Source organism: Eschscholzia californica, unplaced genomic scaffold, assembly GCF_041429995.1.
Source record: "Eschscholzia californica isolate CP2 unplaced genomic scaffold, dmEscCali1.0.p SCAF_6, whole genome shotgun sequence".
Classification (NCBI taxonomy): Eukaryota; Viridiplantae; Streptophyta; class Magnoliopsida; order Ranunculales; family Papaveraceae; genus Eschscholzia; species Eschscholzia californica.
The window spans coordinates 33,775,095-33,791,281 of NW_028238483.1; the positions used below are offsets into that span (position 1 = coordinate 33,775,095).

At 36.2% G+C, this 16,187-nt stretch overlaps 4 protein-coding genes and 2 long non-coding RNA genes across 6 annotated transcripts; 4 read left to right on the forward strand and 2 right to left on the reverse strand.

Annotated features, from left to right (window-relative positions):
- The first annotated feature begins 143 nt into the window (after positions 1 to 143).
- On the forward strand, positions 144 to 766 carry LOC147533879 (uncharacterized). Its single transcript, XR_015227182.1, has 3 exons — positions 144 to 239; positions 375 to 429; positions 702 to 766. It is a non-coding gene; the product is annotated as an uncharacterized LOC147533879 (long non-coding RNA).
- Positions 767 to 1,577: 811 nt separating this feature from the next.
- On the forward strand, positions 1,578 to 3,393 carry LOC147533880 (uncharacterized). Its single transcript, XM_086650075.1, has 4 exons — positions 1,578 to 2,177; positions 2,247 to 2,384; positions 2,536 to 3,154; positions 3,377 to 3,393. Exons 1-4 carry the CDS (start codon positions 1,578 to 1,580, stop codon positions 3,391 to 3,393), a joined length of 1,374 nt encoding a protein of 457 aa, XP_086506201.1.
- Positions 3,394 to 4,291: 898 nt separating this feature from the next.
- On the forward strand, positions 4,292 to 5,161 carry LOC147533881 (uncharacterized). Its single transcript, XR_015228380.1, has 3 exons — positions 4,292 to 4,459; positions 4,635 to 5,020; positions 5,099 to 5,161. It is a non-coding gene; the product is annotated as an uncharacterized LOC147533881 (long non-coding RNA).
- Positions 5,162 to 5,967: 806 nt separating this feature from the next.
- Positions 5,968 to 8,901, reverse strand: LOC147533882 (uncharacterized). Its single transcript, XM_086649277.1, has 4 exons — positions 8,843 to 8,901; positions 8,644 to 8,730; positions 7,424 to 8,199; positions 5,968 to 7,289 (listed from the first exon to the last, which is right to left on the reverse strand). The coding sequence occupies exons 1-3, from the start codon at positions 8,893 to 8,895 to the stop codon at positions 7,635 to 7,637; spliced, it is 705 nt and encodes a 234-aa protein (XP_086505403.1). The 5' UTR covers positions 8,896 to 8,901; the 3' UTR covers positions 5,968 to 7,289; positions 7,424 to 7,634.
- On the reverse strand, positions 6,250 to 7,209 carry LOC147533883 (uncharacterized). Its single transcript, XM_086650076.1, has one exon. It carries the CDS (start codon positions 7,207 to 7,209, stop codon positions 6,250 to 6,252), a length of 960 nt encoding a protein of 319 aa, XP_086506202.1.
- Positions 8,902 to 13,249: 4,348 nt separating the features above from the next.
- On the forward strand, positions 13,250 to 15,413 carry LOC147533884 (glycosyltransferase family 92 protein RCOM_0530710-like). The gene has a single exon (XM_086651235.1). The coding sequence runs from the start codon at positions 13,312 to 13,314 to the stop codon at positions 15,133 to 15,135; it is 1,824 nt and encodes a 607-aa protein (XP_086507361.1). The 5' UTR covers positions 13,250 to 13,311; the 3' UTR covers positions 15,136 to 15,413.
- Positions 15,414 to 16,187: the final 774 nt, after the last annotated feature.

The window sequence follows — 16,187 nt, forward strand, 5'->3', positions numbered from 1 at the left end:
GGCTGGGCGTCCACGGTTGCCCATAAATAAACGAGAGGTCCAAAATGTCAGGCCGGGACTTAAAATGACGGAAACAACCCTAAAGTTCGTCGAATTTACGCCCCGTGCCATTGAAAATCAACCGGGATTTGGCCAATTTTTTGGCGCGATTTCTGACTGATTCGAGGGACGGAAGTGACGTTTCCTGCAAACGGTCACTTCCACATTAACTTCTGCCCACGCCGAGTCCCTCTTCCCAGGTAACTTTGCTCCTTCTCAAGAAAACTCTCTCTCCAAATTTTTCTTCATCCGTCATCTTCCTCCTGCATCTTCCTCCTGCATCTTCCTCTTTCAACTTTTACTTCTAAAGTGATTCAAGTTATTTTGAAGAAAAGGAAGGGATTCAAGTCTGTTTGGAGAAATAATCTACAAGTTTGTGAAGGGATTCAAGTAGGTTTTACTTCTATCTCATCCACCTAAACTTGTTTAATAAAAGTTTCTTTCATAAAAGATTTTTAAAACCCTAAAATTTGTGAAAAACTTTACTTTCTGACGCAGATATGGTGATTGATCTTTCTTTAGGGACGCAATATTTTAGAAACCTTTAAAGTTTATACAAATGATCTCTTATGGTTTGTTTGAAACCCTAGAAGATTTTAGAAACCCTAGAAGTTTTTAGAAACCATAAAATTTGTGTATAATCTTACATTTCTTTGACGCAGATATGGTGAAAAGTAAAGATACGAACAAGAAATCAAAGGGTGTGACTATCATAGAACCAACTTCCAATAGAGAGATATCAGTAAAGGAAAGACCGATAGCAGAAATTCTGGCTAGAAGAACTAGTCCTAGAAAGAAGAAGGTATGAAACTGAACAAAAAATCATTTGTTCTTGAAAATGTTTCTGGTAAATATTTTTTATTCTGGTAAATGTTTTTTTTTCTTGAAAATATTTTGTTTTACTGTGATTTAGATTTGTCTAGTGTTCATGGGAATAATATTTTGCACCGTAAGTTGTTTTATTCCTGGTAAATAATTTTGTTTACTGTAAAATGTTTTGTTCCTTGAAAATATTTTATTGTACTGGAATTATGTTGTTCCAAGTGATATGGATTTCTTCATGAGAATAAAAATATGTTCAGTAATATGTTCAGTAAATTGTTTTATTGTAAAGATGACCATGCATTTCAAGTGTTTGTTGTAATGTGTGACACAACATTCTTTCCTGGTTACATTTTTTACAGGTAGAAAGTACTGAGAGCATTGAAGTAAAAGACAATGCAGAGAGAGAAAGGAAAGGCAAGAGAAAAGTTGCACCAGAGAGAGAAGACAATGCAGAGAGAGAAAGGAAAGGCAAGAGAAAAGCTGCACCAGAGAGAGAAGACAATGCAGAGAGAGAAAGGAAAGGCAAGAGAAAAGCTGCACCAGAGAGAGAAGAAAGCAGCCAAAAAAAGAAAGGAAAGAAAACAAAAACAAAAGGTGGAAACTCAACGGGTGAACGGAAAAATAGACCACCCAACCTGGCAGCACTGGTGCCGAAGGCTTACAAGTATGCCCTTCGAAATACGTGGAGACAAATGAAGAACACATATCCAAAGATGTCGACTACACAGAAAGAGTTGTTAGCCGAGACTCCATTTAAAAATCTGGTGATGGCTTTTGTTGAGGACAAAATAGATTGGGATAACATAAACAAACCCAGCAAGGCTATCTTTGAAATTCTCTGCCTCTATTCTAGTTCGACAGAAAGGTTTACGTTGGCGGGGAAAGAAATGGAACTGAAACCTGAAGATGTGGCCCTAATTCTAGGTATGCCATTGTCAAGAGAGGCGAGAGAAGTCTTCCCTAAAAATCGATCAGTAAAGCAGCCTGAAGTAGATTTTTGTATGAAGTACTTTGGTGAAATCCCTAGAATGATATCATGCATACAAATATCCAAGGCACTGAGAGATGCTGTCAACGGAGAGGTAGATGACATGGATGTCATCAGGCTGATCATCATGTATATTTGTGCGAGTGTTTTATTTGCTCCCCTAACAGGTTACAAGGTTCCAATGCGTATTCTCTTCAACTTGCATACAATGGAATCAATTACAACTTTGTGTTGGCCAACAGCGGTGCACTCATTCCTAATTGATCACATCAATAAGTACCCCAACGACCCACTGAAAGCTTCAGGGTGCCTTGTATTACTTCCTGTGAGTATGTTTTTTATCATTTAAATTCAAACTTAACTTCATGTGTCTCATACTCTATGTTTTTTATAGGTGTGGTTTTGCGAGCATACTACATGTTTTGATCGACAAGAGAGGTTTAGGGATGAGGTGCCTAGGATCGTGAGGTGGTCTTTGACCAATATAGATGATACATTTGACCAGAAGCTTGCAAATCTTACTGCAGAACAGGTATACATTTGATCAGTGTTAATGTGAAACTGTTTTGTTCTGGTAAATAGAAAAGGAACCATTAAATTGTTTTGTTCTTGGTAAATAAAATTATTTCCTAGTAAATGTTTAGTTCCTGGTAAATAATTTGGTTTATTGTACATTAAACCAGGTCAGTGAATCATTTGTGTACCCCCCAACTGATCAAGAAAAAGAGTTGATGTCAGCCCCAAAGAACACAGAAGTGGTAGATGAATTGCTTCTAAGGATTGAACAGCTACAAAAGGAAAATGCTGAACTTAAAGAAAAACTGCGAGAAGCGTGCGAGGATAGGGATGATTCTTACAAAGCATATGAGGCACTCCTTCAAACCTTTTTAGTTCCTGTAGAAGAACAGGTTAGAGGAGAAGATGGCCTAATCCAGGTTACGGATAGTGTGGAGGAGCTACGCGCACGTTATTGTAAGGGAAAAAGTAAGATGGAAGATCCAAAAGATGGAGAGAAAGAGAAAGAAGAGAAACAGAAGAAACAGGAGAAAGGGAAGACAGAGGAGAAAGAGAAAGACAAGAAAGATGAGGGGGGAAAGGGTGTAGAAAAAGATGATGAAGAGGGAGAAGAAGATGATGAAGGAGAAGAAAGTGAGGATGAGGGTAGAGAAAAAGATGATGAGGAAGATGATGAGAAAGATGATAATGAGGAAGATGATGATAAAGATGATAATGAGGAAGATGATGAGAAAGATGATGAGAAAGATGATGAGAAAGATGATAATGAGGAACAAGATGATGACAGTGACGAAGATGAAAAGGAGAAAGATGGAAGCGAGGATGGAAGTGACAAAGATGAGAAAGAGGAGAAAGAGGAGAAAGATGAAAGGAAGGACAAGAAAAATGATCGGAGTAATAAGTATCAACTTAAAGACAGTGACGAAGATGATAGCGATGGCAATGAAAATGGTAATGAAATAGTTTCTATTTTATTTTATATTCTCAGTAAATATTATTCTTTTTCAGTTTTATTCTTTTTCTGAGAAAGTATAATAAGCATGCTAAATGATGAAGGCAATGAGGGAGAGGAAAAAAAGAAAGCCAAGCTGGATGAAGAAGGAAATGATGAGATGGATGATGAAGATGAGGTTCATATCAATTTGTCTAGTGAGCATGCAGGGTGGGTGGATGATACTTATGAAAAAGAGATGCCTCCCAAGAGAGGTAATGTTGCCAAATTATGTAGTGAAATAATTAAAGTTTCCTAGTTTGTTAAAAACATTATTTTTCTGAATATACATTATTTGACAGATATTATGAAGGATGACAGCAATGATTTCCCAAGTTTTGATCTTAACTTGGGGACGCAAATTATTGTGTGGACTCCACCACCACAGCAGGGAGATGATGTTTGTCAAACAGCTGAAGAGAATTTCGCCGATATTGCAGAAATGGGGAGAGCATCAGTGGAAGAAGTATCCAAAAAATTGGATCATGTTGGAACAAGTAGAAAAATTAAATCACCACACGTCAGCCCCCCAAAAAGAGTAGTATCGAAGACACAGAAAGGGTCAATTACTAAACCAACATCTCTTATCAAAAGGGTCAAGGATAATCCCAGAACACGAAAACAAACATCCAGAGCAGCAGCTGCCATTAAATTCCCTGTGATTGATATAGAGTCGATCACAATGAAGAAACAAGTGAAAGAACCAATAAGTAACTGGAAACAGGGAGGGTTATGGCCCTACGTCCAGGAGAAAGAAAAATCACTAATGCTATAATTCATGACATACGGGTGGACAAGGTAAATAACTCAGTAACTGGTAAATAATTAAATGTCTGGTAAACAAAAAAATGTATGGTAAACAATTTGTATAGTAAATGTATATCTTTCTGGAAAATAATTGTGTGGCTGGATTGGATTCTATGTACAGCCTCGAAGTCTGGAACAAGGATAAAGAACATTGCCTGAAAGCAAAAGATTTGGATGAACTTATGATGAATCGGGGATGTGACTCGCAAATCATAGACTGGTTTGAGGACCACCTTGCACAGGACGCCCGAGACGTGAACAAAGAAGTTATTTTCCTATCTTCATTGCTTTTTGTAAGTTTCCTTGTCAAACATATAATTCATTTTTAAATGGTGTTGAGTAAATAGTAGTCACTGAATTTAAATCAGCGGAGTATTGAGGCCAATACTGAGTTTAAATCAGCGGAGTGTTGAGTAAATAGTAGTCACTGAATTTAAATAGTAGTCACTGAATTTAAATGGTTTGCAGACCTTGATAAAACAAGAGCGGAGTCAGGCAAGTATTGAGGCCAATTTAAATCAACGGCTGGAAGCGCAATACATCAAAGATCATACTACAACGTTGTGTGCGCCACTGAATACGCCGTACACTGATGACTCATTCGAGGGTCATCATTGGACTCTGCTTGTCTATGAATTTGAAGAAAATGAATGGAAGCACTACAACTCTTTGCAGCGTGACACTAACCTGGCTAAGCAATGCAACAATAATGCAAAGAAATTTGCATCGCAGCTGGCAGAGACATTGATAAAGATGAAGTGCACGCGCAAACGAAGTGGGCAATACGCTAAAGAAAGGATGACGAAAAAGATATCCTATGTAAAGGAGGTTGACTGCCCTCAGCAAGGGGATAGGTGAGTCTAAATTTTGCTTTCTTACTTTAGTAGTTATTGAGTTTCTTTAAACTCACATTTTATTTTTAAATCAAACAGTCCAGACTGTGGACTCTACGTAATGCTCCAGTTGGAGGATATCTTCAACATAAGCAACCAGTCCAATTTTCCGGCGGCCTGCTCGCAGCTGGAAACTTATGCAGACAAAGCAAGGAGAAAGAGGGTAGAAGTAACTTTCAAAATTTTGGAAGAATCAAAGGAGGGATGGAGAAGGATGATAAATGAAGGGTCATGAATAGTTGTTTATGGTTGTGTTTATGTGAAACTTTTGTTACTCAAAACTTATGGTTGTGTTTTTGGTTGTTATTGTGATAGTCAAAAATATGTTTTCTTGACATAACTTAGGAAAAAATCTTCTAAAATCCGGGAAAAATTTTACTTTCCGGTAAATAAATTTATGTACTCGAGAAAACTTAGAATTTTTTCCGAAAAAACCTGGGGAAACAAATTATTTCTGGTAAATAAAAAAATTTACTAGACACAACTTAGAACAAGTCGCGGGAAGAAAAAAAATTTCCGGTACATAGTAATATGTACTCGACATGACTTAGAAAAAATATATTCCGGTACATAAAACATAACATGCCGAAGCTTGGGCAATCCATTGTTTTTCCCAAAAACTTAGAAATTTTTCCAAAAAAAAAATTAGAAATTTTCCGGAAAATCCATATGTACTGGAATAAACTTAGAAAGTTTTCCCAAAAAAACCCGGGAAACAAAATAATTTCCGGTAAATAAAAAAATGTTCTAGACAAAACTTAGAAAAAGTCCCTTTGAAAAAATTTATTCTCAAAACATAAAATAAATTTCGGTAAATAATAATATGTACTCGACTTGACTTAGAAAAAATATATTCTGAACACTGGAAAAACTTAAACTTTCCTGTAAATAAAAAAATTAACCGGACAAACTTAAACTTTCTGGTAAATATAAAAATGTACTGGACAAAACTAAAAGTTTCATGTAATGCATTATGTTCAGGCACAATACACATTAACAAAATATAAGATAATACATTAACTTTAAACACAAATACATTAAGCTCGACAAAAGATACAAAAAAATCAAAGCAGCAAAAGGCTAAAATATGACTCTCTTCAAAAATTTGAAAAGCTCCAACACTGTAAATGCTTTTCAAAGTTGTAGAGTGCCCCTAGTTTTTGCTGCTGATATAAAAACGATTTCAATCACTATATCGCTTCGTTGCACGAAGCACGGTTGTGATAAGAGAGCTTTTTACACCTACCGCATATCCGCTGTCTCTTTTTAAAGTTTCCAGAACTTTCAATTCTTACAGAACGTGGTCTGCCCGGACGTTTCTTGGTTAAAGGAGGAAGTATCTTGCTGGCTTCATCAAACGTGTTTGGTTGATCGAAAGATGGGACAGGGTTTATGGAATGACTATAAGTCTTACAGTATGCATCCGTTGTAACAGCGGGTTCAAAAAAGGATGATGAATCACCTCCATGCACTTTAATACACAATATGGCATGCTCACAAGGGATACCTTGGACTTGCCACTTACGACCTGTGCATGTAAGAGCCCCAAGGTCCACAGAGTGACTCGGCATGGACATTACTTCATACACAAATTTACCTGATTGTATGCACTTCCAGCTACAGGCAACGTTGAATCTAGACTGCATTTTTTCGTTGACCTTAGGGCACAAGAAAGAGTCCCAAGTTGCCGACTCAGTTCTTCTTGCATTCATCATGTTCATAATTTTAATCCTCAACATATCTAGCATTACGGTTATTGGAAGAACTCTCTCATCCCTTATCCACGAATTAAAGGATTCGGAGAGCGAAGAACATATTAAACCGTACCTTTTTCCTGGAAAGAAAACATCAGCCCAATGTTCCGGATTTACAGAGTGAAGAAATGCATCCACGGCATTGCCACCCATGACTACGAGTTCAGAAGTGTACTTCTGAAAATCCGATATAGTAAGGGCTCTAGCCGCCTTAAACATGAGGGATTGGAAATAGTCCGACTTCTTCGCACCATTCTTTACACGTACATTCAAATTGTTTCTTAGATGCCAGACGCAGAATGAATGGTGCGCGGTTGGGAAAATGTTCGAAACTGCATTTATAATACCATTGTGCCTGTCCGACATAAAAGTCAAAGACTCACTAATATCAACCATTTTCGCCAAGTTACAAAAAAACCAGGTCCAATTTAGATCATTTTCTACATCAACGACAGCATATGCGAGAACAAAAAAACCTGCAAAGTACATATCGCAGTAGGAAGAACAGGAAATTAATTAATATTTCACCCTAAATCTTTAGGTTAGGAAATAAAAAAAAATCCAGTAAAAAAAATGTTAACCAGACGGAAAATATTGGTAAAATACTTACCATCATTGCCATTCTTCGCTACAGCTGCAAGAATGCACCCATTGTATTTCGTTTTCGCAAAAGTACCATCAACAAATATCAATGGGCGACAGTGCTTGAAACCTTGGATGCATGCTCCAAGAGCAATAAATATTCGAACAAAACAGTGGGAATCTTTATCAACTTGAAGATCAATTACACTGTTAGGGTTAGAACGTGATAGGGCATCAACCTACCAGTTGAGTTTGGCATAAGAATCAGCTTCCTCCCCATAGGCCAAAGAAATACTCCTGTTTCGAGCCTTATATGAATAGTAGTAGCTGAGTTGAATTCCATAGTCTTTCTTGAAAGATGTGACAATGTCTTTAGTACTTTTGGTCGGATTCTCCCTAATGTCATCGACTATTAATAAGCTAACACTTTCGGTTGATAATCTTGGCTTGTTCTCTGACATTATAAAGTCTTGACATGTGTGCACAGGGTTGTAAGCTTTTAGAACAAACATTGACCTTGACTTCAGTGGAGCCACAGCGTGAATGGTCCAAGAACATTTTGGGGATTTGCATACACAAGTAATACGATCAAGATCATTCTTCAAATAATTAAAATTGTACCCGTGCTTTATAGAATATCGTCCAAGTGCATTTCGAAAGGCGTTGGCGCCTCCAGGGAATTCCTGCCCCAAATGTGTAAACACCTCAGGCCAGCTAGCAGACCTTAGAGGTTCAGCCCTGACAATGGCAGTACATGCATCCTCAAGCAAGAGAGAGGAATTTCTTGAAAAATCCCGTGGGAGACTGCACAAGAAAAACATATCATTGGCAGAAGAAAATTTAATTTAGGTAAGGAAACAGTTTTGTTTTCGGTAAACATAAATATTTACTGAACATATTCTTGTTCACGGTAAACATAAATATGTACTGACCAAAATTTGAAGTATTCATGTATACTGAACCATAAAACTATTGGATTTACCGTAAAGTAAGAGCTGGTTATAAGTACACAACAATCAACAATATGTAATGACTTCCACACATACTTATTAGACATTTGTTACTGGTTCATATAAATGGCACAGGTAAATTATTATTAGGTAAGGAAACAGTTTTGTTCCTGGTAAATGAAAATATGTACTGAGCAGAGTTTGGATTTCACTAAATTAAAATGTGTACTCACCAATTTATTATTTTAAGTAAAACAATAACGAACCACAGTAAAGTTCAAGTTAGTTCCAAACTTACTTATTAGATGCTTGATTGTGGTTCATCAATTCAGATGATGTTGCAGCAGAAGTAGATGAAGTATAGCCGAAAAAATCACGATCCAACCTGGATAGAGAGAGAAAATAAAGAAGGTATGAAACGATAATTTAAAGAAAAGAAAAAAACAAAATTTAATATCCATTGTATACTGTTACAACTAAGTTGAAGTTTGTTTCACCAGAGAGGACGTCGTGCAACAATGTCCCCAGAAAGCATTCCTTCAATATCCATTGTATACTGGAGGGAAAAGAAAAATGAAGAAGGTATGAAGAAGGTAAGAAAAATGAATAAGGTATGAAAAATGAAGATGATAATGCCTTTTAAGGTATGAAAATATAATGTACAGAATAGAAAAATATTCCTTTCACTTTGTCTGTCGTTTTGGAATCTCAAAGTTTCATTTACAAAAGGCATTATCCTCTTCCTTAAAAGGCATTATCATCTTCCTTAAAAGAACAAATGGAATATTCAGCTTCCTTAAAGTCTATCATTGAAGACAAATAGGATTTGCTCATTTAAGAGGAATTACCTGAAAAGGTTGGAAGATAAGAGCAGATTCTGGTTGGAAGATATTAAGACAGTGGGTGGTATAAATAGGCTGGAAGATGAAATTTCAAAACTTTTGAAACAGTTTGAAAGTGATCAATAAAGAAAGAGCGGGATCCCAAAAATTTCGCCAAAAAATTTGATTGAGATAATTTGAAAACTCAGCTTTAATGGAGGATAATTTAGAGAGAGAAAGAAAAGGAAAGAAGGAAGAAGGAGATGGCGCGAGATATGGAGGAAGGATGTGATTGAGATAGGGACGGGTATTTAATGATCCCTCAAAAAACGTGGGAGAGAGAAGGGCTGGGTCAAATCGAGGGGCAAGAAAGGGAGAAAAAAAAAAAAAGGAAAACAAATATTTTCCCTGACATTAGGACCTGCACCTCATTTTTAGGCAACTTAGGATTTTTTTTCATTTTACCCCCTCCTTTTTGGACCCCTGACTGAAAAATCCATAATGTATATTATAAAAAATGCAATAAGTTCTTAATAGTGATTTAAACTTTTGATCTTTTTGCATATAATCTAAACTCTGAAAGCATCTCCAACGCAGGTCTGATTGAGGCCAAAATTTTGGCCTCAGCCAGGCCATCCAACGACAGTCGGCTGGGGCGGAGGCCCCAACCGATGCTTCAGTTGCCCCTAACATTAAGGGGCGACTGAAGCAGTCCCAACATGACCGTTGGGACCCCTCCAAGCCGTTGGTATCCAACGGTTGGAAATGGGTTCAACCCCTATAATATAAGAGTTGAACCCATTCTTTCATCTCCCTCTCTCTTCATCTCGAATTTATTTCTTTCTTTCAAATTTCTTTCTCTCCATTTCATTTATATCTCTCTTTTAATTTCTCTCTCTCTTTCTTTCAAATTTTTTCTATCTTTTCATTTGTTCTCCCATGATCCATTAGACATCAACGAATTCGACAACCAAAGTTACATGGAAATGTTGTCCCCTAATTCTACTTACCCGCCGGCTTAATTAGGAGTTGATGATTATGAAGTATGTGAGGATTCTTCCGTGCAAGAAGGGACGACTTCAACAAAGATAACTAGACGGGAACCGTATAGCAACGCGAGAAGCTTGGTTCAACGGTCTACCACGAGACCCAAGAAACCCCTTCTAGTTATTTTTAATTAATTTTTCTATTGTTGTTTAGTCGTATTTAAGTATTTTTAAATTTTTAATCAATTATTAGTTGTGATCAATGTGTTTTAAATTGAATTTTATTAAGTAGATTAAATTTTATAAAGTAAATTGAAAATTTTCATTTTCAAATTTTCGGCCTCAAGAGAGGCTGAGGCTAGAGCTGAGGTCAAAAATTTTGGGTGAAAAAGTGGTTTTTTCGGCCTAAGACAGACTGAGGTTGGAGTTGCTCTAAACAACAAGAAATAACTTAAATAATATATAATTATTTATTTTTAAAATGACATATAAAATCTAAAACATGAAATCTTTAAATGTAGGACCTTGAACATCTAGTTTGACTGCTTTTAGTCCAGGGTGCCCCGACCCTGACCACCAACATCCACAATCAAATCACATCTATGCAATGAACTTATCAAAGATTAATGGATAATATCTCTCGGCTTCGAAATGTTTGAGAGAGACAGGGAGAGAGATTCAAGCGGTTAGGGAGACAGATTCGTGCCATAAGAGGAAGGGGAGAGAGAGAGAATTGCGAAGAGATTCAGATATGCGGACCAAAATTCTTTTTCATCCAAATCCTTAAGCAACATCAATTGTGGTTCTCTCACGAGCATATGAGATCACAACATTCCCAGAAAACTGAATTTTCTTACGACATTGTATTGAGCGTCCGACAAACATCCCAAACATAACTTAATTACCCGCGAAGACACCTGATTTAAATCAAATCCATTTGAAGCACCGTAGAGACCAAGAAGAAAAGTAAACAAGTTTGGAAAATTTAACGGTCTGCCATCCATAGATCTCCCGCTTACAATGTGACCAGTGGAATAAGTGAATAGATTAAAGAACTTACAAGAGAACTCATTCATTCTCTCTTCTCCTTCCTTATTGAATCTCATTCTAAATTGTAGAAAAATGGGTTCTTTTCGGATTGAGAAGAAACTAAGCTATAAAAATTATATTTAAGACTAAAAACTAGGATTTGATGGGATTTTGATGAGGGGTATCACTATTAAACGGTGCACATGCGGCATACACGCGCACCAGTTAACAAAAAGATAAAAATAGGGGTGTATATGAATCAGTATTAGAAAAAGGGTGGGAAGGCCTGATATCACTAAATATGTGTGCTCTATGTCAAATTGGCCTGGCGCTAAGCTTTGATATAGTAACTCAAACATCCGGATGATTTATTCGTTTAATTAATAACGGAGTTGAAAAATTGGAACTGCTGTTTAAAAGTTGGATCGTCACATTTACGACGCTTACATATCAATCAACAAAAAAGAAAGAGAGAGAGAGAGAGAGTTTGGTGCACCCAACATTAAGCTACAATTTCAATAAAAAAAACATCTACAACTCATTATGCATTAAACAATTTCGAATATAAAATTTATTTCAAAATTTATGATGTGTCAAAATTAGTTTTGATGGTCAAAAAGAGATAATTAGTCGTTTTGAAAGATTTTAATTCGGTAAAAACATCGGCGGCAAAGAATTGTAATTTACCTAAAGTCCAAAATCCATTTTTCTGGCGAAAATACTTCTATTTTTGTGAATTTTCATAAATTTCTATGATTCATTATGGACTGCCTTATTTTAGACATTCTCTTTATAGTTCATTATTTATTATGATAAAAAAACTTATTTTTCTTTTTCAACTCAAATACAAAAATCTTTTTTTTAAGAGTTATTTTTCAAATAGCCCCCAACTTTGTGACCAGCTTCCTGCCCAGCCCCCTACTTTATCAATAATTTTCATATGGCTCTCTTTTTCAGTTATCGTTAACTCTCCGTTAACCAGTCATCATTTCTCTCTCCTCCATCTCACCACCTCTCTCTGCCACCTCATGTATTCACCACCTCATCGTCTTCACCGGCGAAGGTCGCCTCCCGGCCAATTTTCGACCGGCGACCTTCAACATAAAAAAAATTTCCTCTCTCCTCTCTCTCTCTAATAAAATAAGGTAAATTTTTTTTCTTCTCCCCTCTCTCTAGATTTGATCTGATCTAGAGAGAGGAGAAGAAAAAAAAATTTACCTTTTTTTAGAGAGAGAGAGGAGAGAGGAATTTTTTTTTTTTTTTTTATGGTTGAAGGTCGCCGGCCGGAAATCATTTTTCGTCATTTTTTTCTTTTTATGAAGCAAAATTTTCACCCCTTTTGCAATCGGAAATCATTTTTCGTCATTTTTGTTCATTTTATGACTCAATTACTATCAACTACAACTTATTTGACTTTCCAACTATTTTATTGAACTCTTCATTATTCGTCCTTAATAAGACATAAAATGTTTTCTTTTTTAAACTAGAAATTTAAAAATGATGTAAATAATTAGAATTCTTAATTATGATTTGTTAACGGAAAAAAAAAAATTTATGACTTTACATGTGCTTGTTATACATATTTCTTTAAAGCAAAAATTCTCCACACTTATTCTACCATCTTCATGACTCCATCTATCGCTTCTTATCCCAAACGTCGTGACCACTTTCAAGTTTCCACACTGACGATTCTAGTAAAAATATACCTATTTAATATAAACTTAATGCACCACTATTGACGGAGACTGTGTAATAGTTTCTTTAACACTAATGTATATAAGATGGCTTCTCAAATGATGCTAAAATTAGTGAAATTAAGTAGTTCATCGTGGAGGCATTTATTTATAGATTACAACCAAGCATTAACAAATTATTACATGGAAAATAGAAATATTTTCTTTTATATTGTTACCAAATATTATCACACATAAAGCTGTAAATAGGGATTTTAGTTTATGGAAATTTACACATCAAATGATAGGAAATTATATTATTTATATATATAAACATCTAAAATTGCAACAATTAAACCATCAATATATGGTCTCTCTCCATTCTCTTTCTCTCTCTAACTTTCTTCTCCCTCCTCTCTCTCTCTCTCTAACTTTTTCCCCTCTCGCCCTCTTCAATATGGGCCGGAAAGTACGTGAAACCTTTCTCTTCGTCTGCACTTTTGTTCTTCTCTTCTTCTCTTTCTCTTTCTACCTCTCTGACGACGTCTTTCCCGTCAAACAATTCCGTCCATCTTCTTCTTCGACGGAGACGGAGACGGAGACTCAAACACCGGCCGATACTAACAATATCAAATATCCTCCAAGCTTGACAGTCAGAATTGAAGATCACCTCTTCGTGATTCAGGAGAACATTTCATCGTCTATTTCCGCACCGATCATTCAATCTGAATCAATTCTATTTCCAGATTGGGAAGTTCTCGTCGCTATTTCACCGGAATCTAGATTTCCGTCAGATTCCTTAGGCGGCGTTAACTATATTTGCGTTTTCCAAAACAATGCGACTTCACCGGCTCAATTCTCAGGCGTCATACCGTTCAGTAATCTTACAACATTCAAGTGCATTCTTCCTAATAGCGTTCGTCGGTTTTCTCCTTATCTCCAACCAATCCTAACAAAATCGCCGGAACCTTACCGGAAAAGCGTATCAGATTCTAAGGAGTTGTATCGGTGGAGATTTCTCGCTTATCAATCTCTCTCTACAGATGATGACGTTATCTTATTCGTTAAAGGCGTTAACAATCGTCAAGGAATTAATCGGTCTCCGTCATATCTCAATTGCGTTTTCACTGACGGCGTTAATACACCCGTTAAAACTGCCGTTATCAGCTCAAATCAAGAGGTCTTCCGTTGCGTCAAACCTAATTTGACTAATTTTGACCACACCAACAATAAAATCAAGGTTTCTCTCGAACTTGTTGGAGAAAATGATCAAAACAAAGTGGTTCCGTCCGTGGCGTACTACACACAACCGCGTAAGATAAATCCGGGTGTGGAGAAATCGCTATTGTGCGCAAGTACGATGGTGTACAATGTGGCAAAGTTCTTGAAAGAATGGGTTTATTATCATTCCAAAGTTGGGGTCGAGAAATTCATACTATATGATAATGGAAGCAACGATAATTTAGATGAGGTAATTTCGAAACTTCTAGAAGAAAATTATGATATAGAGAAGGTTCTATGGGTATGGCCAAAAACACAAGAAGCTGGATTCTCACATTCAGCTATGTATGCAAAAGATTTATGTACATGGATGATGTACGTAGATGTCGATGAGTTCATTTTCTCTCCATCATGGTTAAATGCACCATACCCATCAAATGTCATGTTAACATCTTTGTTACCAAGATCTTCATTTTCAAATATGAGATCAATATTGAAGAAATCATCGTTATCGTCCCATAATAGTCATAAACATTATCTACATCATGATGAAGAAGTATTAGGTCAAATCTCGGTAAAATGTTTGGAATTTGGTCCATCAAATCAACGGTCACACCCAATCAAAGGAGTGATCCAAGGGTACACGTGTAGAAGAAAAGAAGAACAACGACATAAATCAATTGTACTAATTGATGCAATTGATAAATCTTTGTCCAATGTGATACACCATTTTGAATTAAAAAAAGGGTATAGGGTTAAGAGATTGTCATTAGAACAAGGGGTTGTTAATCACTACAAGTATCAAGCTTGGTCTGAATTCAAGATGAAATTTAGGAGAAGAGTTTCAGCTTATGTTGTTGATTGGAGAGATGGGCTGAACCCTGGCTCAAAGGATAGGACACCAGGACTCGGTTTCGAACCCGTTGAACCAGAAGATTGGGCTAACCGATTCTGTGAAGTTCACGATAGTAAACTACAAATGGCCACCAAAAGGTGGTTTGGTTCTAGTTCCAATTCTAGTTCGGGGATTTCGGATTACAAGATGGCTTGGCAAGATTGAATGAGACACTAGTATATTGGTTAGCATTAGCTAGGTTGGGCTCAATTTTGTTTATGTGGTTAGACACCAGATCAGGAGTGAGAAGATATAAAAAAACAAGAATAGATTAATGTTTTTCTTCAATACTTTACTTTCCCTACCATTTTGGGATGATGGTGTAAAAAGATTTACGGAACAGGGGATGACATAAAACAATAGATATTTACTCAATTTTGAGAAATTTCGAAAGTCCTTTTCTTTTTTTACTTTCTTTTTCTCAAAGATGTTTTGATAGGAATTCAAATGTCACTCACTGGAAAGCAAATTTTAGCGACATAAAAGTTTGATAAGTTGTTCAATGCTATTTTACTCAATATATTTTATCTGAATGCGTCATCTGCAAAAAGATCTTGCACATATTGTGATTCTATGGAAGAGAATGTCTTTGACGACGACTTGAATTATTAGATGTCGAAAAGATACATATTAATAATATATGCGTTCTATAGTGCCCATTAAGGGCAAAACTACTCTAGGGCAGAAATGACTCTTCAGTAAGTCATAATAGGTTGAAATAAGTTCACTCACACTAATTAATTCTTGTATGTCCCTCACTGGACTGATTGAGGTAAACTAGTGTTTTAGCATAAAGATTATGATGTTTAATTTTTACAACAAAGAGATTTTAATTACAATAAATAGCTTAAAGGTCTAATGTTCAACAATTTCATATGATTTCATGCCAAGGAACAAAGTTAGGTTACCTCTCTCAATCTCTCACAAATCACAATGGCTTAAATCCTGAATCCATAGCTATGCGCCTAAAACGTAAGGTACACTAATCCTATAAATTAAGCTAAAGCAATATAGTGAATCAAAATTAAAGTTAAACTTTAAGTATAATAATTGGATATTTTGGAGGAAAGTTGAGCAAAGTGGACTGGGTAACCGTAGTCAACTTCACCTAAAAACTTCAATGGATACTCAACTGGCCCCCTAGAATTGTTTAAAGCTCCCCTCAATCGGTAATGGTTGAATTGTTAAAAGACAATCTCGCTAAAAGCAATTACAAA